Source organism: Leptonychotes weddellii, chromosome 8, assembly GCF_054177405.1.
Source record: "Leptonychotes weddellii isolate Sample4059 chromosome 8, ASM5417740v2, whole genome shotgun sequence".
Taxonomy (NCBI): domain Eukaryota; kingdom Metazoa; phylum Chordata; class Mammalia; order Carnivora; family Phocidae; genus Leptonychotes; species Leptonychotes weddellii.
In genome coordinates this window covers 11,544,773-11,568,924 of record NC_138376.1, presented here as the reverse complement: position 1 = coordinate 11,568,924, position 24,152 = coordinate 11,544,773, and the positions used below count along the sequence as shown (strand labels likewise).

Below are 24,152 nucleotides of genomic sequence, written 5' to 3'. Positions count from 1 at the left end.
CTGTCTCTCATTCTCTCTCTCTCAAATAAATAAATAAAATCTTTAAAAAAAAAAAATACATAATTTAAGAACTTGCAGAGTACTACCAACTTTGCTCTGCCAGAGATAAGCAAAATTTACAGAAGTTTGTTAAGATGGGGCGCCTGGGTGGCTCAGTCATTAAGTGTCTGCCTTCGGCTCAGGTCATGATACCAGGATCCTAGGATCAAGCCCCATATCGGGCTCCCTGCTCAGCGGGAAGCCTGCTACTCCCTCTCCCACTCCCCCTGCTTGTGTTCCTACTCTCGCTCTCTCTGTCAGATAAATAAATAAAATCTTAAAAAAAAAAAAAGGTTTGTTAAGACTTCCAATTATTTTCAGGGCCATTCTCTCTTGATAAACTTAATACAAGTGGACAACCTCAGGTCTGTCCATGGGAGCCACATCATTCACTTCAAAAGAAAGAACAAGTCAAAACTCAAAGTGCTATGTGGGTAGGTTGCAAACTGCAATAAAAAATAAGTTTCGGGGTGCATGGGTAGCTCAGTCGGTTAAGCATCTGCCTTCGGCTCAGGTCATGATGCGGGGTCCTGGGATCGAGCCCCACATCGGGCTCCCTGCTGAGTGGGGAGTCTGCTTCTCCTTCTGCCCGCCCCCTCAGCTCATTCTCTCTCTCTCTCTCAAAGTCTTTTTTAAAAAAAAAAGTTTTATAGACTAGCACAGCTTGCAGGCAAATCCTGATTTTGAGCAATCACTGTTTTAGCCACACACACAAAAAGTTAAAATGCCTAAAATGAACTTCCAATTGCATTAAAATAGCCAAAGCCAAGAACTATAATCATTCCTTTACCTGAACTTTCCCTCTTTCCCCTTTATGAACAACAAGCAGTCCAAGTAACTGGAGTTAAAGGTTTGTCAAAGACGGAAGTTTAAAAACAGGTTGGGGCCTGTGGGGCTGAGGCCGAGGAGGGTCAAAGTGAAGGAGGCAGCCCACTGGGCCTGCAGGCGAGGGCCAAGAGGTAGCGGGCACTACCGCTTCCAACCAGAGGAATGAGCAAAGAAGTAACTGTACTAAGGGGAGGCTTTTCATACTTGCCACTGTCAGACAGGAAGCTGCAAACACAGAAGGGTGAAGGCAAGAAGAACTGGTGGTGCTGGGCTGAGATCAGAGGCGTCAGCATGAACTGAGCCTTTTTCACATTCAGAGATAAAGAGACATACAAACATACATAGGTGTGTGTATGTGTGTATAGGATTTTATGTATTTATAGAATGTATATGTATTTCCTAGCTCTGCCGACTGACAGGCCCTAGAAGCAACATCACACTGGAAACAACAAACACATCTAGTGCTCCCTTCTTAGTTTCTAAATACCACACACTGTTCAAAACAGAAATGGCTGATTTTAGGACTGGGGTAGAAAAAGTACAAGATGGGCTTGGAGTATCTTTATGTGCCAGAAAGTAAGGAAATGCTCAATGATGGAACTTGTCATAAAGACACAGAGGAGAGCCACTGAATGTTTCTAAAGTGGGGCGCCTGGGTGGCTCAGTCAGTTAAGCATCTGCCTTTGGCTCAGGTCATGGTCCCAGGGTCCTGGGATCGAGTCCCGCATGGGGCTCCCTGCTCAGCGGATAGCCTGCTTCTCCCTCTACCTCCTGCTCCCCCTGCTTGTGTGTGCGAGCTCTCTCAAATAAAATCTTAAAAAAAAAAAAAAAAAAAAAGTTTCTAAGGCAAAATATGATGCAAAGGCCAGCAAGACAGGACAGTCTAGAGTTGAACTAAGCATCAAGCATCAAACTAAAGTACCACTAACCAGTGGAAAGGAGGGACTTCGAGGCAACTTCCCAGACTCCAGCTGATACATGCGGAGATAGATTTCAACCTGAGGTGTGGCATCGCTGACAAAGCGAACAACTTCCAGGGCATGAAGGACATCACAGTACTGCTCCTTGCGATACATCATCACCTGGGCATGGGATTCGTGGTGCGGAGGCAGGATCCCTATACAGAGACCAAGAGGAAAAAAAGAACGGGCAAAATATGGAGACACAGATCCAGATCCCTCTATTACAGAGAACCAAGTGAGAAGCTGCGGCACGATTAGACCGGAATCACACACGTATTTAGTTACCACACAGATTCTGTTTTACAAATTCTCTCTATAAAACAGTCTTAAATTTTAAGTACTATCAGTATTTGAAGGCCAACTGCATCAATGATATTTAAGAGAAATATGATAAGGGCATCATAAAGCCCCTGAATAAGTGTGCCACCTAAACAACATAATAACCACATCAATTATCATAATGATTTCATTCAATTTATGACTGTCGGCCTAGGGCTCCCCCCAGCTCCTACAGACATATCTCCAGGTTTTGCACTTGGTCCCTGCTATGGACTGAATTGTTTCCCCCCAAAATTCATATCCTAAAGCCCCAACCCCAATGTACCTATAAGTGGAGATAGGACTAATAAGGAGTGATTAAGGTTAAATGAGGTTGTAATCCAACAAAGCTGGTGCCCTTCTAAGAAAAGGAAGCCATCCCAGAGTTTGCCGTCTCTCTCTACCACGTGGCGACAGAGTGGGAAGGTGAGCATCTACACGCCAAGAAGGGAGGCCTACAGCACCAACAACCAAACCAGCCAACACCTTGATCCCGGACTTCTCAGCCTCCAGAACTGTGAGGATATAAACCGTTGTTTAAGCTGCCCGGTCCATGGTATTTAGTGAAGGCTGCCCGAGCTAACAATATAGGCCTCTCATCTCAGAGCCACCAACAACTCATCAAATCCTTCTCTTCCCCAACAGGCAAACTTGCTCACAAAGTGGCCTAGCTTCAGGACCACAGAAATCTCTAATTTTCGCTGATGAGGCCACCTTACATTACATTTTGATGCCATTTTATGCTCATTAACCCCTTTAGACATGTCTACCTGTGAGGCTTTGGGGCAAAAACCTTTTTTTTTCTTTTACAAATGGCATGGAAAAAGCCTAGTGGAAAGAGCACTGGACAGGCTTTCAGTCTAGTCCCAGGTCTGATAACACCAGGACTCTCACAAATCTCTCTCTCTGGAAACTTGTTTCCTCAGCTATCAGAGGTGGGAAATGGGATGGATAAGCATCTCACCAAACGTTCTTTGTACAACTAGCCCCAAAAGTCCACATGAGAACACATGTACCAAGGGTCAAATAGATTTACAAAACGGTGATAATGAATTTTCAAGGCTCTAAATTCTGCTATTAAAAAAAAAAAACATAGGGGTGCCTGGGTGGCTCAGTCGGTTGAACGTCCGACTCTTGATTTCTGCTCAGGTCATGATCTCAGGGTCCTGGGATTGAGCCCCACATCAGGCTCTATGTTCAGCGCAGAGTCTAGTTGGAATACTCACTCTCCCTCCCCCTCTCCCCCTGCACGCTCTCTCTCTCTCTCAAATGAATAAATAAAATCTTAAAAACCTTATTTATTCCAGCCTCATTAAATTTAACAAGACCATATAGGAACATGGATTCTGGAGTCAAAGTTCCTGGGTTTGAACTCTAGCTCTAAAATTAACTGGCTGGATGACAGTCAGCGACTTAGTTTTCCTACGCCTTAGCTTCTCCATCTGAAAAATGAGACTAATAATACCTATCTCATAGTTATTGTAATGATTAAAGAATGAATATACACAAAGTGCCTAGGAAGTATACAGCACATACTAAGCTAGTGTAAGTGTTAGCTATACATTTGACTAAGGATCACTCTTTGGTATAAAAAAACACAGATCCAGTATTCTAAAGAATATTCTGGGAAACAAAAGTTGGATGAGCTCGAAAGACTTTAGCTAACACGATGCCATGTTAACATTAGAACCTAACTCAGCTAAATGTTCTTTGTCCCGACATAAAGCTTTACCTACCTTAGCTTTGGGGTTCTGTGCCAGGCTTCTGGAAAAGTCAAGGGAATACACTAAAATGTCCTCCAAATCTGGGCTAATAAAGACTAAACAGCTGTAATTCAACCTTCTTCATACTACCAGGGGCAGCACAGTGCTTCCCATGTTAAGCCTCAAACTAAGAGCTAGTTCTAAAAAGCTTCTTTCCGATATTTACCTAAATCTATCAGGAAGCAGGCCTGACGAGGTCCCTGAGAATCAACACCTGTGCTTGGAAGCGTTAGCTTGTCTCCTATACAGCGTGGCAGTTCCAAATCTCCAGCATCTTTACCACAAAATAACAAGAAAGACTTACCTGATAAAGACAAGTGGGAAAAACAGAGGTGATGAATGAGTCTTGGCACTCACGAAGTGTCACAGAGTACCACGAATCCACTGGTATTATTAACTTATAAGACACACAGTATTTCCCAGCAGAAATAGATAGTATCAGCATTACTGCCTAAAAGACATCCCTGGAAGGCTTTTTTTTTTTTTTTTTTTTTTGATGGCTACCGGAAACACCAAGATTGAAGAAAAAAATGCTCAGGGAAAAACTACAATAGTTGATACTTGCTCTCTAGACGTTACCTGGATGGTGGCCCACCAGAAACCCAAGTGCACAAAGACTGCCAGGATGTACAACAAAAAAAGGCATCATACAGTGCTTTCTAGGATGGGTTGTATTCCCCCTCTGCCTCCACATTACATAATCAGACTTAGGACTGCAGATTTCTCAAGTCCTGAAAACACAGTACATTTTGGAAAGAAAATGGGCTCTACCAACCTAAGCTCAAATCCTAGCTCAGCCACTTACAGACTCCAGGCCTTAGGTAAGTGATTTAGCCTGCGGTTTTTGTCCCCATCTGTAACACCGGGATATTAATACCTACCTCACTGGAGAATTCTGGGCTTACTCTCATTTTTTTTTAAAGAAAGAAAGAAAAGGAGAATGGTAATGGATGGATGTTATATGCATCAGCAGGCACAGGAGTCATAGAAAAAAAAATCTCAGCTCAGATGGAATGCTGCCAGTCACTTGTGGAACCTAATACACTTTTTCTTCCACAGAAACTGAGCAGGTTCCTTTCTCCTTCTCCTTCAGCCACTCATCACTGAAATGTACCAATTTGTGCTTTTAGGAAGTAAAAACTCTTCCTTTTTTTTTTTTTTAAGATTTTATTTATTTGACAGAGAGAGAGAGAAAGCACAAGTAGGCAGAGAGGCAGGCAGAGGGAGAGGGAGAAGCAGGCTCTCCACTGAGCAGGGAGCCCGATGCGGGGCTCGATCCCAGGACTCCGGGATCACGACCCGAGCCGAAGGCAGCTGCTCAACCGACTGAGCCACCCAGGCGCCCCAAAACTCTTCCATTTCTTTCTGAGAGAGCATTCATCAGGAAGTTAGAACTCTGCAGCTGGGAATCACAGAGGTAACAAATTGAGAGCTACGACCTCAGAGTTAGTTTAGCTCAACAGCCTCATTTTACAGGTGCAAAAACTGAGGCCTAGCAGGGTCTTCCTCAGGGTTACCCAGGTGATGGTAAAGCCCAGACCACTTCTTTCTCCAATACGATGCTCTTCCCACGCCCAGTTTCAGGAACACACATTACTTTCTCTTCTGTCATGACTAAACTGACACTCTTAGAGTCATATGTAATGTACTGCTACTGAAGTCACCTTCTTAAACAAACGCTTTCACGGTGAGCAGTAATTCAGTCTCCTGAGTAGACCCGATATACAGTAAAGGGCCTAAAAAAATCCTTTTTCTGACTGATAAGATGACGAATATCCCCTCGTTCAACACTTCTGAAGATAAACCTTCCAACCGTTGGGTCTCATACCTAGAAGCACCTTCCACACCAGCGCACGGTACATGGACGGGAGAGGGAACCTCTGACTAAAAGTACAAAGTTTCTCAATATCTAGAGGAAGGAAGAAAAAAAAAAAAAAACAGTTAGAAGCTTTTTACGCTGATCACGTGAAAGCACATTTCATTTTTAAAAAATTAAAGTAGAGTAACATTTCTTCAGAAGAATTCTACTCCCGTCAGTAAATCTAGGAAAGGCAATGCTGGTCTGATTTCTAGCCCAGGTGTTCCATCAACTAGCTGTTTAAAAACAATCAGCGCCTCATGGCACAGGTGATGCATTTTGCATATACTACCACATTCCCTACAACATAGCAGTAGGTACTGTCTATAGGATTTATTTCATTTAATCCATACTGCAAGCTTGTTGGGTGCAGCAATTGGGGTGCGTGGGTGGCTCAGGTTAAGCGTCCGATTCTTTATTTTAGCTTAGGTTGGGATCTCAGCGTTGTGGGATCAAGCCCTGCATCGGGCTCCCTGCTCAGCGGGCAGTCTGCTTCTCCCTCTCCCTCTCCCCCTCCTCCTCACTCATGCTCTCTCTCTCAAATAAATAAAGATTTCTCTTTTTAAAAAAAAAATGCACAAACTGAAGCTCCAAGTAATTAAGTGACTTGATTAAGTTAGTACAGCTAGTGAGTGGCATGGTCAGCCCTCAAATCTCTACATTTTCCAATAAACCACACTCAACTGTCCTGGACCTCAGATCCCCCTACTTGTCAAATAAGAGTAATTCCAGACAGGGCGCCTGGGTGGCTCAGTTGGTTAAGCGACTGCCTTCGGCTCAGGTCATGATCCTGGAGTCCCTGGATCGAGTCCCGCATCGGGCTCCCTGCTCAGCGGGGAGTCTGCTTCTCCCTCTGACCCTCCCCCACTCTCATGCTCTATCTCATTCTCTCTCTCAAATAAATAAATAAAATCTTTAAAAAAAAAAAAAGAATAATTCCAGACATACTTAAAAAACACAGACTGTCTAGTGAGGATCAAAGATCAGGTGGGAAATGGTTTTGAAATTTTAAAAGCATTCTACACATATAAAGAACTATTCTTCCCTATGGTTCAGTTTATTTTATTCTAATCAAAAGAACAGACCTTATTACTACAAAGAAACTAAAATATCAAGGCATAATGTAGTCTCAGTATTTCTACAGAAGAAAAATCATGGCCAAGAGTTACTGTGAATTTACCCAAAAGCTAGTAACACCTCTGAAAACTGAGAAAAGGAAATATATGGGAAACATGAGAAAAAACATCACTGACTTCTTGAGACCTTTCAAAGACATCTGACTTGGCCTTGGCAAAATATTAACTTGAAAAATCCATAACTTCTCCCAAAATACACTGTTCACCTGTCATCCTATCACTAAAAAAATACAGCAGGTAACAAATACTTCTGAATGTCTTTTAAGATAGCATTTCTTTCAGGACAGCTGGGATGATTAAAACTCAATAACTTTAATTTAGCTTGTAAAACTCACCCAGCCGGTCATCTTTTAGGAGAATTTCCAATGATCTCTTTTCTTCAACTCCACGAAACCCCACTTTCTCATAATATACTGAACGGAAGTTTCTCTGAGAGTCCTCAGTCATGTTTCATTCTTGGAGGAGAGAGAAAGAGCAGGAAGGGGGAAAGAGTGTGCTTAAAAACAAAGAATGAAGAATTGGGAATTTTTCCAATGATTTTCTGCAACTTCCCCCAAGAATTCGATATTCTAAAATAAGCTGGCTGCCCTTGCGTAGGACTCAACATTAAGTATCTCCTTTTAAACAACTAACACCACCTCACTTATGTTCCTTAGCCTAAAACCAAGACATAAAACTAAAGTCCTCTGAGCTGCTAAAACAGATTTTGCAAGGTGCAGGCACTAGGGTTCCTACTTAGGGGAGTTCCTAGTCATTGCACACGTTCAAAGAAAAAAATTAGTGAAATATGAAGATAGACAAGACGTCATGCAAAAGGGGTTACCAAACCGTATCCACTAGGATTCCTTTCATTCTATAAATACTATGCATTTAAAAAATTAGACTATATTATAAAATATTGGCAATGAGTTATCTTTAGGTAGTAGGATTCCGGGTGATTTAAATCTTTCTTTTGCTTAGCCATATTTTTGAATGGACATTTTGTAAAATGAAAAACGAAGCTGTAAAGTAAAAAGCCACAAGTCTGCAATTACCAAAATTCAGAGCCCACCACAGATTAACAGCACTAAATCGTAAACCAGAAGAGGGGCAGGAGCCTAGCCTGTTGACAAGTGATGCCACAAAGCTGGGGACAGAATAACGACTCAAAATCTGGCATCAGAATTCAAAAAGTTCAGTGGTCTCGGGTTCTTTCACAATAAACGTTCATAAGACTGACAGCAAGTCATCAGGAAAAGGTCAAATTGGGCTGGCATTTTAAGAATAAAATAGATGTAACACATTTTTCAGGAAGGACTGACACTGCCTGACCCAAATGCTTAAAACGTCGATGCAAAAGAAAAAAATACATATATACATAAACATATGTTTTAGAAACCTGAGGTTTTAGAAATCCTGAGAAGTTTCAGACAGCCACGGTCTTATTGAAAAGATACGCTCTGAGCCCCTTCAGTCACAGGAAAGAGGAGGAATCGTTTAAAATGAGAAATTCTAAAGGGTTCTGAGCTTTGGGGACCAATTAAAAAAAAAAAAATTCCAAAGCACTAAAACGCTAAATGAGTTCGAGGATTCATTTAAAAACAGCATCCAAACAGCTGCAGGGTGATGCGGTGCCCGTGGCCTAAAAACGCCATTCTCGGATTGCACTACAGCAGCATACAAGTCCTGGAGGAAATACGGTAAAATGACACTCCGGCCCCTGAGCGTCCACTTCAGGAAATGCAAACACACCCCGGTCCGAGACCCCAGGTCCCGTTCTCCCTATTATGCTTCACCTCTAGTAGTGGAAACCACACCCGGGTTGAGACTAAGTGGTCCGGGGGAGGCAGCGGAAACCAGGCCCAGCGCGCTGACCGGCCGGCGGGCGACGTTAGGCCGCCGAGGACACGGACGCGCCCCTCGGGGGAGGGAGGAGGCCACACACCTGCACCGGGGAAGCCAGCGACCCGTAGCCGCAGCCGCCGCCGTCGCCGGACGTGACGTCAGCACCGGCCCGAAGGGCGGTGCCGAGAGTGCGCGTGCGTACAGAGCATGCGCAGAAGCTCCGTTCCCGCTCAGACACCCGGACGCTTGAAAGAGCAGAAAGGGTCTGGGGTGCGAGGCTCAGGCTGCTTCCTACCGCGGCGCCAGCCCCCGGCATCCGTCCTCTGTCTCCCCCCGCCCACACCTGGTCCGGAGAATCTCGCTACCCCCTTGTTCCCTCTGTGCTGGGCGGCTAGTGTTTGAGATGCTCACTCCTCCGGGGCTGTAAGGTCCCCGCCTGCGGGAGACCTTGGAGCCTGGGGGGATGCTCCCCAACCTGTCTGCAGTAGAAGACTCCTGTTTAGATTCTTTATTCCCCTTTTATTCTTCCAGTATGTGGAAACAAGTGAAGACCAACCACATGAAAAATGCAAAGGCAATTTATTCAGAACTTGCTATGCAGGAGAGCCACCATCCGTCGAGTTTTGGCAGAAAAATCAAAGGCAGGCAGAGGAGTGGGAACGGTTGATAGAGGAAAAAGGCAATGCTTCAGGCGTGCCCTCGTTGAAGGCTATTGGCGTGGGAAAGCTGTAGGGAGACTAATTAGAAGTGGGCCATCCTGTGTAATCCTAGCCATCGTCAGTTAGCCATGTGTGGCTTTCTCTGGTTGATCCTGAGTTGGGACAAAAATTAGGAAAGCTGTCAGTTATTAATCAAGTCCTGGCCATTCGGGGCCAATTGTTACAGTCGTTTATTGTTTAACTTCCTGGGTTGTTTCTAAAGCTAGCAATCTGGCTTCCTGCAAGTCTGACTTAAAATAGGCAGGCTTCCTAGGCTGATTTATTATAGATAAGGCATCGGTTTTCTATCGAGGTTACTGCAGGTTGTGGGTCAGAGTTCTATTTGTATATATGGTTGGACCACTGTATATTCAGATTAAACACTATAAAAGTAAATTATGAAAAATGAAGTTTAAAAACAAGATATACTAAATACAAGCCCCAATCTCTTAGATTTAGCAGACATAAAACTACTCTGTAAAATGGCTAGTAAAGTTTACAAACATTTTCAAATTCTCTGCTTACCTTGTCACAGACCAGCACTGGGGGTCCTGGGGACATCCCCTCTGAGCAGCACTGTCTGGGTGGGTTTTTAAACCAGCACAGCTTGAGAGGAACCCCCTAGAGAAAAGTCATTTCAGCGATGGATGCTGCCTCCTTAAAAACCCAAATGTGTACAGAACAGACCACACAAAGGCCAAGCTCTAGAGGGAAACTTTGGAATCAGTGGTACAGAAGTCAGTTCAGTTACAGTGTCAGGAAGTTTGGGGTGTAACAGCTAGATAGAACTTTAAGAGAAGCTAGTGGTGGTTGAACTCAAACACTTATGGACCTCCCAACCCCCCTATCATCACCATCTTTCGTTCCTCAGAACTGGGGTACTAAGCCTTGTTTAGGCAATGTTTCTTCACATTGGGAGGGATTCTTCAAGTTATAGCTTTCAAGAATTCCATTTGCTTCATTTACTTCATTTAAAACTTGGTCCAGTCACTAATGTTTACAATTTCCTTTTTAAAAAATCTTTGAAATAGAGCTAATCACGGTGACAATATTACAGGTATTGGAAGGCTTAAATGAGAAAGTGTAAACTGCTTGGCACAGTGCTATGGTGCAGTGAGGATATTTGTGAGTCAGCTGCCAATAGCTTAAGGCTTCCTCAGAGTAAAAACCAAAATCTCTTTGTTATGTGCTGCCTTCTTACCTCAACCTCATCTACTGTCAGGGACCCTCTTGTCTTAGGACCTTCTCATGTTTATTCTCTCTGCCTGATATGCTATTTCCCCAGATAGCCACATGACCAGTTCCCTCACCTTAATTTTGGTCATATGTTTCCTCCCCTAACCATCCTACCGAAGAAAATTGCAGACTCATTGCCCGAGTCCCAATCTCCTCCCACACTCTACTTTTCCTTTCTTCCGCAGCACTGATCACCTCACACGCTATATAATCCACATCTTTTCGTTGTTATTGAGTCTATCCTCCCACCAGAATGTCAATTCCGCAAGGTCAGGAAACTTTGCTTTGTTGCATCCCCAGTTGACGGGATAGTACTTGACATAGTAAGTGCTCAATTCAGACTTGCTGAGTGAATGAAAAGAGATTCCACACGCTGTGAATGGACAGCCATTCTTTCCTTCTTAACATTGTATGTTTGGGCTGTGAGGTGTCAGAAGGCATTATTAGTCATCAGACGCCTGCCAGAACATAGAGTGAAGGAGGCAAGTGTGATGTTGTGATTCATAAGAAATACATATTTGGTCTTCATCCCTGTTTCTGGCTCACAGCTCCTAAAACCCTTGAAATGTCCTAGGTGTTGAGAGTGATAAAGATATCTTGTGTTATGTTAATGAGGTGACTGTTGGACTACACCTGAGGATGGGGGCTGGTTGCCTGGAGAACCAACCAGGTCATTAAAGGGTTGGAAATTTGGTCCTGCCCCCTGACCTCCAGGAAGGTGAGAGAGGCTGGAGGTGTAATCAGTCCTCAGTGGCCAATGATTTAATTAATCATGCCGGTATAATGAGGCCTCCATTAAAACCTCTAAGAGGAAGGGGTTAGCCGGCAATAAAATTTTCATAGAATTTAATTGAAATGTGAATTTTATTTTTTTTAAAGATTTTATTTATTTATTTGAGAGAGAGACACAGAGATAGTGAGAGAGAGAGCACGAGCGGGGAGGAGAGGGAGAAGCAGACTTCCCGCTGAGCAGAGAGCCCGACCGAAGTGGGGGCTTGATCCCAGGACTCTGGGATCATGACCTGAGCCAAAAGCAGACACTTAACCAACTGAGCCACCCAGGAACCCCTGAAATACGAATTTTAAGTCACAGATGCACTTCATTTTGAATGTGTACCTTGCTGCCCATTTATGGCCAGCATCACTCCTTACTGCCTTGTAACCTGACTGCCCTCTGGTGGTTAACTGTTCTTACTAAATTACGGAAATAATTGCACAGCGAGTCAATCGAATCTCAAGGTTGAAAGGGATTCAAAGTCAGCCAGTCCCATTAAATGTGGTGCAGAGAGCTAGACTTCAGGGTATGAAGACAGAAGAATATGTATAGGAATGCCATCATAGCTTTCAAATTTTAAGTTCACTTTCGGCGCGAGAGTAGCTACCAAATACATCAACCTCAACCCCTTCCCCTCCTTTTTCAAGTAATAAAGAAATGGAGACCCAGTGAGGTTACAGTTCTAAGGCAACTGTCTTCATTTTGAATAGCAATCAAAATTAACATCCTAAAAATCCATTACAGCATGATTGGTGACTATATAAATTCGGGTAATTGATGTATCAGATCATATCTCTAAAACATCTGAAGAGAAACAAATCTGGATGTTTCTGGAGGTTCATTTTTCTCCTTCATATTGGTCATTTGGCAGAGAAGTGGCTCAGCAGAACTGAGCTGGCTCAGTCAAATAAGCAGATACCAGATGTGGGATTCTGGAGGCTCCCCTTTTCTGACCAATCATAGCAGTTCTATACTTCATCCCACTCTGACCCATCACTGTAAAAGATATGTAAAAAATTAAGGACAGAGAGGCCCTCTTGATTGGAAAGTTGGCCACAGTGTGTAGAGACCCTCTATGCCTGGCCTGAGCTCTGGGATAATTAGATTTGAGGGATCCCATGGACTTGACTACTTTCTACTAGTAAGTTTTTTCTCTAATAAACCCTATTTTATACCTGTATAATTTGACACTACTGCTGTTTTCATGACCCTTTTTCATGATGCATAACGATATATGGATGTGTCCTCTTAGAGGAGACATTAGTTAACCTGTCAAAACTGGGAACATATGTGTTATGTAGATGTGATTACAGACTTCAGTACTGTCCCTATGGTTAGACCCATAGGTTACCTAATGCTTAAGGAGTCATTCAATAAATAATAAATCCATTAACCACTGATAATTATTTGGCCTTGGCTCTGTCTGGTATTTTCCATAAATCTTTGACCCTTCCAGTGTCAAGATGGCATGGAACGTCAGTCAGCAAGGTTAAAATGAAAACTTCATTTTCAGTGAAACTAGAAAAAAATATATAAAATAAGTGAAGAAATTTCCAAAGCAGTGGAGATTAAGCAGGGCTCATGTAAGAGAAAGAATCTGTGAGTTCTGGGTCAGTTTCAGTTGATTGATTTCTTCTTCTCATAATGGGTAATGTTTTCTTCTTTCTCTGCATGCCTGGTAACTTTTCACTGGATGCCAGACTTTCACCTTTCTGGGAGAATATAATTGTATCCCCTAAATATTCTTGTGCTTTGTTCTAGAATGCAGTTCTGTTATTTGGAAACAGTTTGATGCTTTTGGGTTTTGCTTTCAGGATTTGCTAGGTGGACCCAGAGGCGTGTTTATCCTGGGGCTAATTATTTCCCACTTCTTTTTTTTTAATTTTTTTAAAGGTTTTATTTATTTATTTGAGAGAGAGAGGATGAGAGAGAGCACATGAGAGGGGGGAGGGTCAGAGGGAGAAGCAGACTCCCTGCTGAGCAGGGAGCCCGATGCAGAACTCAATCCAGGGACTCCAGGATCATGACCTGAGCCAAAGGCAGTCGCCTAATGAACTGAGCCACCCAGGCGCCCTAAATTTTTTATTACTGTGTTCAATTAGCCAACATGTAGTACATCATTAGTTTTTGATGTAGTGTTCAAGGATTCATTAGTTGCATTTTACACCCAGTGCTCATCACCACTTCTCACTTCTGAGTCTCTACCTGATGCTCCATGAATTATGCGGCTTCCCAGTCTGGCTGGTGGGAAAAGGCACTAATTCTCCCCAACCCAGTGTATACTGTCCTTCTAATTTTTTTGGATGATTCTTTCCCGGGCCTCAGGTTGTCTCCTTTCACACCTGCAACGATCAGCACTCTCCTGGAAACTTGAAGGGGATCCTAGGTAGATCTCTGGAGCTTGCTGTCTTCGGTGCTTTCTTTTCCAATACTCTGTCCTGTCAACTCGAGCCACCTTGCTTTCCCCAGTCTCTCAGCCCTGTATCCCCAAATCAAAGAGTCCACCAGGCTCTACCTGGGCTCCCCCTCACTGCGCCACAGCTTGGGAACTCTCTCGAGGCAGTAAGCTGGGGTAATATCATAGGTCATACCTCATTTGTTTACCCCCTTTTGTGGAATCACTGTCCCTTGTTGCCTGATACCCAAGATCTTGAAAACTACTGTTTCATATATTTTTTCCAGTTTTTTGTTGTTGTTTCAAGTGAGAGATGCATCTGTCCTTGTTATGCTGCATCTTGATTAAAAGCAGACATCCAGGGGCTCCTGGGTGGCTCAGTCGCTTAAGCATCCGACTCATGATCTCAGCTCAGGTCTGATCTCAGGGTCGTGAGTTCAAGCCCCACACTGGGCTCCACACTGGGTGTGATATCTCCACACTAAAAAATTTTTTAGAAATTTAAAAAGCAGAGGTCCAATAATTATTTTTAATGTTATCATTTTCTTTATTAATGCCACACATTTCAACAAAACATTTGGTCAGGAAAAAAAAATGATAAGAAGAAATTTACCCAAGTAACAACACATTTCATAAGGGAAACCTGAGTGGTAAGTAAGAAATTCCATAGAAGTTGCAGCAGTGCTTCCTGGAATGGAAAGAGAAGACACTGTGGAAGGAACAGCATTTGAGATGAGGAGTAAAGACTTGGTAGAAAAAAGGGGTATTTTTTTTTTTAAAGATTTTATTTATTTATTCATGAGAGAGAGAGAGAGGCAGAGAGAGAAGCAGGCTCCCAAGGAGCAGGGAGCCCAATGCGGGACTCGATCCCAGGACCCTGAGATCATGACCTGAGCCGAAGGCAGATGCTTAACCATCTGAGCCACCCAGGCGCCCAAAAAGGGGTATTTTTGACAGGAGATATGGCACCCACCGAACCACAAAGGAAATGATGAGGTGTATTTGGAGAATGGGAGTCAGCCTGTGGCCGCTGTGTGGGTGTCACGAGAGATAAGGCTGGAAAGAAGGTCAGATGTGGAAGGCCAAAGGCACTTGGACCAAGAACCCTCAGGGAAGCAGGGACTCAGATCAGAGGGAAGCCTTAGAACAGTGGATCTCAAAGACCTGTGAAGGGGAGGCACCTGGAGGCAAGAGGGCCTCTCTGGAGGCGCTAAAAGCCATTGCAGAGGGAAGGAGAGATGGGTTTGGACAGCTGAGAGGATATGAGAAGTCATAGCTAACCTGGGACTCAAATCGGGACATCTGGGAAATGGTGGCATGAAAAACCAACATGAGGAAGTCAGCAAGGAGCAGGTTTGAGAACTGGCCCTGTTCAATCACGAGCTAGCTAAGTGGGAGATAACCAAGATCAGCATTTGATGACAATGTCCAGGTGCAGTTATCGATGGTACACCCATGAAACAGTGCAAAGCTAGGATGTTACAGGCACTTTAAAATGAATTCTTGGGTAGTCAATCAAATCCTGAACAAAGTACCTATTGATAATTCCCTCCATGTGGGGTTAGATGTTGCCCCGGTTTCCAGCCGTAGAAACTCCGCTTGGTATAATTCTCAACAACAACAGCAGAGGGCAGCAAGTGTAGGTGGTTGGGATATTCCTCACAAGGCGCTCAGAGGACTTGGGATTCTGCCTTCACCAATAGAAGGTGTTTCTAGCTGCTGGGGAAGAGAAGGCTGGCCCCAGTTTGCCAGGTAAACCACAGATCCATCTTCTTACAGATGGAAATGCTGAGCAAGGCAATAGGGACCTCTTTATTCCCTCAAGTGAAAAGAATAACAACTAAATTTATTGAGTGCCTACTATTTGAAGAGCTATGTGTATAGGATACCATTTAATTATCTTAACAACCTGAAGAAGTTGGTATTATTATTACCATCTACATTTTATAGGAAATGAGTTCAAGTGGATACAACCCGTAAATGATTGATATCTGGTTCCAGAGTGCACATACTTAAACATTACATTGTATTAACTCTCCAGGAAGTGGTATTGCTATTGGGGGGGGGGGGTGTGTCTGTGTATGCTTTTTGGTGCATAGAGAGTTTTTGTTAGTTTGTCTACATTTAGGGTTGATGGAGACCTTGTAGGTTTTCTCATCTTTTCTTTTAAACCAAGACACTATAAGGCAGAAACAAGATACTTCAGTTTGTGGCAGCAAAGCCACTTAAAATGTGGTCTCCTGACTAGTGCTGGTCCCTCAACTATTTGTTAATGGGTCTGCAACAAGGTAAGTACAGAAATTCAGAGCAAGCATTTAGACACTCTTGTAGCAACTTGGCAGTAATTTTAACGCCTGTTGAATCTAATAATAAAAATTGGGGGCTCGTATTTTGTATGTCTTTTATTTCATTTTTCTAGGAATTCATATTTATTATTTTTGAGAAAAAGTTAGGTCCACAACAGATTGGAATTTTTATTTTTAGAAAGCTGCTTCTAGGGCACCTGGGGGGCTCAGTCATCAGTTAAGCATCTGACTCTTGATTTCGGCTCAGGTCATGATCTCAGGGTTGTGAGATGGAGCAAGCCCTACATTGGGCTCTGTGCTGGACGTGCAACCTGCTTGAGATTCTCTCTCTCCCTCTCCCTCTGCCCTTCCCCACCCCAAAAAATAAAAATTAAAAAAAGCTGGTTCTCCACCACAAGATTGCTTGACAGCACTTCAGTAGAGTTTATAGCACAGACAGAAAAGTCTAGAGAGTCTTAGATAGGTACCTTTTACAGGGGAAATGAGCAGCCAGCACAGGTATTAAAACATGGAGGCGCCACTCCTCTAAACCCCCAATAGTCCCACTGATGGTCATGATTAAAATAGAGTGAAGGGGGGGCACCTGGGTGACTCAGTCGGTTGGGCGTCTGCCTTTGGCTCACGTCATGATCACAGGGTCCTGGGATCGAGCCCCACATCGGGCTCCCTGCTCAGCGGGGAGCCTGCTGCTCCCTCTCCTTCAGCCCCTCCCCCTGCTCATGCTTGTGGACGCTCTCATTTTCTCTCTCTCCCGTCTCTCTCTGAAATAAATTTAAAAAAAAGAATGAAGGGGGAGAAAGTTGAAGGGGAGGAGGAAAAGGAATACGGAGAGAAAGCAGAAGGAAAAATCTTGATAAAGCTTCAAGAACAGGGTCCTCTTCCCTTCTTGGCCAAATCACTGCAATGAGAACAGGAAAAGCACATTATGAAGAAACAGATGGAGTATGAAATAATTTTTTAAAACCCTGTTCCTAGGTAGTGCCGAAGCACATACATTTGATACAGCAAAGGATTCTGAGAGCCATGTAACCAACCAGGCTTCCACCTTGATTCATTTCTAGTCACTTACCTTAAAAAAACACACACAAAACAAAACAAAAAAACAACCCTGATTTTCAGTTGAAAGATGAGCCTCCCTCCAGCTTTGGCATCAAAAAGTTGCGATTCAGGAATGCAGAAGAAAAAGTTTTAGAAGTGCCATTTCTCAGAGAAAAACAAAAAGAGAACTTGCCAAGGCATAAGTAAAATTTAAAAATAGGAGTGGAGTTTGTGAGGGTAAAGGAGGAAAAAAATGAACTGTTCTTGGTTCAGTGGCAAGTGTTTTCCTTCTCTGAGGCAATAAAAGGGGAGACGCTTAGCAATGTCTTGATTCAGGAGTACCAGCTTAGCAGCTCACAAACAGAGCAGACATCCACCAGTGTTGTTATATGATTTGCCAGGAAGTGTTTCCAGCACCCCCCCCCCGCCGGCAAATCTTCCCTCCCCTGCTGCTACTCTAAATTTTTTTCAGATTTTTTTCTTAATTAATGTCTACACCCATCATAGGGCTTGAACTCACAACCTCCAAATCAAGAGTCGCTCGCTCCTCCCATGGGGCCCGGCAGGTGATCCCTGCTCTGCATTTAAATACCATTCTTTGACTTAAGATTCTGCCTATTATTAGAAAGCCAGGAGCCCTGGAAGGATCAATACATGCAACCATATTGATCATTTGTATCTGGGTATGTTGAGTTTATCAGACCCATCCAGAGAGCGGGATTTGAAAGAAGAGTTAGGTGGGGTCTGGGGGTGTTGCAAGCGTTCATTCTTCTTTAGCAAACACATGGAATTACCACTATGCGCCAAGCACTAGGAACACATGTCCCTACCCTCAAGGAGCATACCGTCTCCTGAAAGAGACACAAATGAATCCAGAAAATCACACAGATATGGGATGCTTTAATGCATACACGAGGTGGTGTAGAAGGGTCAGAGGAGAATGTATTCACCCTGGGACTGAGGGGCAGGGAGGCGGCAGCAGTAGTCAGAGAGGTTAATGGGGAGGTGGTTGGATCATACTGGTGACAGAGAACTTGGGTCTTTGAGTGAAGTGGGGAGCTGTCAGCAGAGGAGTGACCTGATCTGACTCATATTTTATTAAAAACAACAACAACAACCAGGAGTGCCTGGGTGGCTCAGTCGGTTAAGCGTCTGCCTTTGGCTCAGATCATGATCCCAGAGTCCCAGAATCGAGCCCTGGATTCGGATTTGGGCTCCCCGCTCAGTGGGGAGTCTGCTTCTCCCTCTGCCCCTCCCCCACTCGTACTCACGTGTGTGTGTGTCTCTCTCTCGCTCGTTCGCTCAAATAAATGAAATCTTAAAAAAAACACACACATTTGCTACTATGTTGAGAATAGACTTCAGAGGCGCATATGGGTAGAAACAGGGATACCTGTTAAGAGCCATTGCATAAATTCAAGCAAGGGGGGGCGCCTGGGTGGCTCAGATGGTTAAGCGTCTGCCTTTGGCTCAGGTCATGATCCCAGGGTCCTGGGATCGAGCCCCCATTCAGTCTCCCGGCTCAGTGGGAAGCCTGCTTCTCCCTCTCCCTCTGCTTCTCCCCCTGCTCATGCTCTCTCTCTCTCTATCTCTGTGTCTCAAATGAATTAAAAAAAAAAAAAATTCAAGCAAGGGATTGTATGAACCCTGTGTTTGGCTCCAATAAATTTGATGTTTTAACGTCTTCCCTACATGTATATGGCAGACACACCTCATTCTGGACAACCTGTGCAATCACCCTGGACAAGCAACTTAATTTCTGTTTTACCTATAAAGAGCGATCTTGATAATTATTGTACTTATACCTATAAAGGTGTCGTGAGGATCAAATGAGTTAAACTAAATAGAGTATTTGGAAGAGTAGCTGATGCACATAAATAAATTGTGAGCATATATAATATTAGTCAGTGTTTTTAATGTTCCTTTCCCCTCACTTTCCTTTTTTAAATTGTCTTATTTGGATTAAGGAAAGGAGGATATGTCCATTTCCAGATAAGGAGAGTTGAAGTTGGGTCTTTAGAAAGTGACCTAAATCAAAAGTCAAGTCAAGTGTAGCAGCAGATGAGAACTTGGAAGTTAGTTCTAGGTGGGTCAGCGTGGAGAAACCTCCTGTAGGAATGTCACAGGGCCATCAGAAACAAGACTGAATTTCTCAGCCTTGCCTGCAGGTAGGTGTGGCCATGAGACTAAGTCCTGGGCCAAAGGAGGTGACAGGGACAGTAAGTGTGAAACTCTGGGTCATGTCCTTAAAGAGAAGGGATATGTTCCCTATTTCCTTTTTCCTGCTGGCTGGAATGCAGACACAGGGGTGACCCATCTAGAACCATCCAGACAAAATCAATTTCCTAGGAAAGACAGAGCAACCAGATAAAGAAGCCAGAGCCCTGACAACTTAGCAGAGAACACCCACCACTCCAGCTTTAGCTGTTACGAGAGAGAGAAAAATACGCTTATCTTGCTGAAGCCTCTGTTGTTTTAGACTCTGTTCTATGCAACCAAACTTATATTCAAATGAATACAGACTTCTGTAAAGACCACTGCTTTGAATTGCCATAAAACCAGTTAGGGGGTGCCTAGGTGGCTCAGTTAGTTAAGCCACAGACTCTTGATCTCGACTCAGGTCATGGTCTCGGGGTCCTGAGATCAAGGTCCACATCAGTCTTCTCGCTCAACAGGGAGTCTGCTTGAGATTCTCTCTCTCTCATTCTCCTTCTGTTCTTTCCCCCCTTCTCTCTCTAAAATAAATCTTAAAAAAAAAATCAATTAGAACAGAGATGTGAACATACATAAAGGTGCCACCTTCACATCTGTAAGAAAGTACAGCTGCAGAGAGGGGACTGGATGGAGCTCTTTGTCAGCTAAGAAAAATAGGCTTAGCAAGGTCTACCCCCTTCCCCCAATCCTGAATGCTTTTAGCCACGGCATCCTGTTAGGTGATCCTGAACCTAGTCCTCTCTCCGTCTCCGTGAAGCCTTTCCTCTCTTCAGTATTTCACCCTGATCCAAGCCATTTTGCCATCACCCCACCTCCAAAATGCCTGAAATGCCATCTAATCTCTCAGCTCTTACACTTCACCCAGTTTCCCTAAATTTCAAATCAGAGGCAACTCAACTCTGGTCTCTCAAAGGACTCTCTCAACACACCCCTCCTCTATGTCCTCACACTCTCCCAGATTGGATTCTCCTGATGTGTGGTTCCCAGGAGGACCCTAAAATCATTTCCCGAGCCCAGAGGCAGCTTACTCAATGTAAGTTTACCTTTTCTCCCTCTTCCCACAGACATTTATTTATTAAGCTCTTTTTCTTTGCCGGGGCTCATACTGGGGACCGGCCTATACAACTGGCCCCAGCCGGAACAAGAATGAAGTCCAGCTGTCATGCAGCCTAGGTGTTTGGAAGCTCACTTCTGTATGTAGGATCTAAGACAGCAGGTGTGATGCAGGGAAGGGGAAGGGAGTACGTGAGAACTTTTCTGCCTGGGATTGGAGTAGGATTTCAACACAATCTGAAGAATTAAAGTCTAATTTTAAACAGGTGGGTGATAGGTAGCCATAAAGGAAAGCTAACTTAGGATTTAGGGCATTTCCAGAAATTGACACGCTAGTACACCTTACCATTATCTTTTTTATAAAATAAATTGCATTGCAGATCGGGGCTCAAAGTAATGTTCTATTGGTTTATCAAGCAAGTCCAATGGGAAGCCAGAGGGATCTGATTTTTTTTTTTTTTAAGATTTTATTTATTTATTTGACAGAGAGACACAGTGAGAGAGGGAACACAAGCAGGGGGAGTGGGAGAGGGAGAAGCAGGCTTCCCACGGGGCAGGGAGTCCGATGCGGAGCTGGATCCCAGGACCCTGGGATCATGACCTGAGCCGAAGGCAGATGCTTAACGACTGAGCCACCCAGGCGCCCCAACCCACTCCTTTTTAAACGGGTGCCATATTGAAAAGGATCTGGTCAATCAAGTATGGTTCAGGCAAATCAATAAGCTGCTTTCTTGAGGGGTATTTGTACTTTCGCACGGGTACATCACTAACCACCAGTAGGGGAAAGTTTCAGGTATAAACAATAGGACGGAAGAGAGGAATTTGGGCCTCAAGCAGTCCCAGGACCCTCCAATCATACCAGCTGGACCAGTTTATTTCACTGGAAGGCAAGTTCTATGCATAGTGGAATTGTACAACGAGCTTGTTGCCTAAGTAACCTTGAAAAGCTGTCTTATGACGCACATATTATAAAACCAAAAGGTCGAAGTTGTCTTGGAGGCTACTCTGTCTCATCAGGGTTTAATAATAGAAGTTAGTCATCCTCCCAATTAGAAGCAAGATTGATTCAAAGACCCAACCGAACACTTGAACAGCACACAAAAATCCCTTCAGTCATAAAGGCAGTAGGCAGTCCAAGAATTAGTGTGTGCGGTCTGCACACCTAAATGCTTACCTGTGTCCCTGAGAATTTCTAGGTGGCATGATGGGACTGAAGACCTGGCCTCCGGAGGGCTAGTCCCAGCAGCAGCAAGGGGAGAAAACGAGAAAGAGAATAAAAGGCACCTGTCTAGATCCCAACACCAAATAAAAAGCACAGCTCTCATTTGTAGGCAGCTGCCCTGAATCTCTCCAATTCAAGCTGAGAAAGGACTGGGGTTTCGGCAGCTTTGCAGCTCACTGGCTGTGGGAGGTCCCTTTCCTGTGCATCCCCTCTGGGAGAGGGATGTTCTCTATTACAGAAACGGGGTGAGCAGTGGGCATCTGAACTGAAGGTGGGACACCAGTGTGTGCAACCCAGTATCCAGATCTATGCTGTGCCTGTGGTGACCCAGGCCCCAGCTGGGAAGTTCCCAGTTCCTTCCATTTTCAGTTTTTCTTTTTGAAGGAATTCCTAGACATTGCAGGTTTACTGGACTATTTACACAGTATTATTGATACAATGTCACTTGGAAACAATTTACTGTCTTCCCACAGTCTTCTAATCTTCTTAAGTGTTTAGAAGGCACAGTGTGGTGGGGGGGGTGGAATACCAAACTATTTTGTTTTCTGGGAAGAAGAGAGTGACCATACTAAATAAATAAATAAATAAATAATAAATATACATATTTTAATTAAGTGTCTGGCTAAGGAAACACCTGACCTATTCCCTCTATTCCCTTTCTCCATCCTGACCCATTCTACTTGTTTTTCCACACAGACGAGCTCCTCGGAGATTAATCCCAGGCTGATTGTTGTACATTTTTTGCAGAGCCAGGAAAAAAAAAAACAAAAAAAGCTAAAAGGAGGAGTTAGGAAGAAAGGCGGGTAGCTGGCTAAAAGCAAAAGGACTCAGATAGATGCCCGTGAATATGGGGGAACCGGGTTGAACGTGAAAGCAGCCTGTTCTCCAGACAGACTGGTGAGTGCCCAGTGGAATCTCTTAGGGCAGAATAAGAATACAAACCACTGTAGCGGCTTCCTTTGGGGCATCTCTTTGCCTGAGTACCAACTTCTTTTTGGCTCCACTCATATTTGTCAACCCTGGAAAAACACAAAATTGACCAGCTCACAATATTCTTGCCCATCCTAGAGAGAGTCAAATCAATATTAGCAATTCTAAGCCGAAGACCAGTTCTGACCTTTTAAAAGCCCTTAGAATCTGAAATGTACTTTTCTGCTAGGAAAGACTTCAGCTGGCTTATCTGACCTGAAGAAAGGAAGGAATTATTAACGCAATTTCTGTTTGGGGGTGAGGCAGCTGAAGCGTAGAACATCAGAGGAATTCATTTTGCCGAAGCCCCTAAGCCAGCACTAGGGGTGGAGAGTTAGAGTCCAAGCTCCCGCCTTTGGCAGGGTTCTGTCTTATCTCCTGTCGTCTCCCTGGCTGGTGCATTACAAGCAGTAATACCAGCTGGACCAGTTTATTTCCTTCTGTGCTGGGAAGAGGCGGTGGGGAAGAAACAGGTGGTTCCTCGTGGGGCTGCGAAGTCTGCAAAGAGAACAGCACGAGTGGTTCTTGAACCCGGCAGTCCGTTAGAACCACGTGAAGAGCTGTGGTTGCGCCCCCTGGCGGATGAGTCCAATCAGAGCCCCTAGGGGTTGGAGCTAGGGCCTCCCTAGTTTGTGCAAGCTCCCAGGTGAGGCTGAGAGGCGCTGTTCTGGAACCCTGACTCTTCGTGGGGGGACAGATGGAAGTCAGAGACTTGCCTGGAGCCAGGCCCGCACTCACACTCACCTGGAGGGCTCCCTGGGCGCAGCCCCCGGGTTTCTGAAGCGCGGGTCTGGGGTGGGGCTGAGGATTCGTATTTCTGCGGAGCGAAGGACGCCGCTCTGACAACCGCAGACCTAGGGAGGCAACTTTTCCAAACTACGCTTGCCTGTCCTGCGCCTGAGCCGTCTGTCCGTCGTACCCCCTGGAGAGGGCTTGGGGTGCACAGCTGGGCAAGAGGCTAGTTCTGATTCAGAATCTGGGTAAAAAGGATTACAGAGCACATAACCGCTGTTGTAGTTGTGCTACTTCTCAGGTGTCCCGGAGCCGGAAAAGGTTGCCAGCTAGCAACCCAGAATATAAAAACCGGAATTGAAAGTTGATCATATTTTCTTTTCTTAGCTGCAAGTAAAGTCTCTTGATTTTCCGCAAACAGCTCTAAAAAGGCTACAAAATGGTCTATTAGCAGGCCTTATGGCAAGCCAGCAGCCCAGGGCAAGGAAAGCAGCATGCCAGGAGATCTGGGCCCTTCTGACCTCCGTGGGGCTTGTCCTGACTCCTTGCCTTCACCTTATAGGGTAATTGCCACGACTTCAGTCACAGAATGAGGTCTGAGAACATGCTGCGCTCAGAGGAAAAGCAGCAGGGAAATGAAAACACAAAGGCTGTGGCAACTCCATTGTCCTCCGAATGTAGCCACCAGTCTCTGCCGCTCCCGGGCGTCTGTGTCTTCAAGCCGAACTGTGCCTGAGCTAGGCTGGTCCACAGTGGAAGGAATGGTGTGTGAGTCGGTCATCCTCC

At 44.5% G+C, this 24,152-nt stretch overlaps 1 protein-coding gene and 1 long non-coding RNA gene across 6 annotated transcripts in view; both read right to left on the bottom strand.

The window, feature by feature from the left end:
* TBC1D7 (TBC1 domain family member 7) overlaps window positions 1-8,922 on the bottom strand; it is a 22,920-nt gene extending 13,998 nt beyond the window's left edge. The window contains exons 1-4 of one of the 5 annotated variants that reach the window (XM_031027241.2): window positions 8,829-8,922; window positions 7,240-7,359; window positions 5,739-5,819; window positions 1,797-1,984 (exon numbers count right to left, since the gene is read on the bottom strand). In XM_031027241.2, coding sequence (XP_030883101.1) covers window positions 1,797-1,984; window positions 5,739-5,819; window positions 7,240-7,351 — 381 coding nt within the window. In that variant the 5' untranslated portion in view covers window positions 7,352-7,359; window positions 8,829-8,922. The other 4 variants (XM_031027240.2, XM_006732496.3, XM_081827673.1 and 1 more) reach the window with 4 other exon arrangements.
* A 12,700-nt stretch (window positions 8,923-21,622) lies between these two features.
* LOC115940651 (uncharacterized) lies at window positions 21,623-23,369 on the bottom strand. The gene is made up of 3 exons (XR_004075384.2): window positions 22,783-23,369; window positions 22,608-22,684; window positions 21,623-21,676 (listed from the first exon to the last, which is right to left on the bottom strand). It is a non-coding gene; the product is annotated as an uncharacterized LOC115940651 (long non-coding RNA).
* Between the last annotated feature and the right edge of the window lie 783 nt (window positions 23,370-24,152).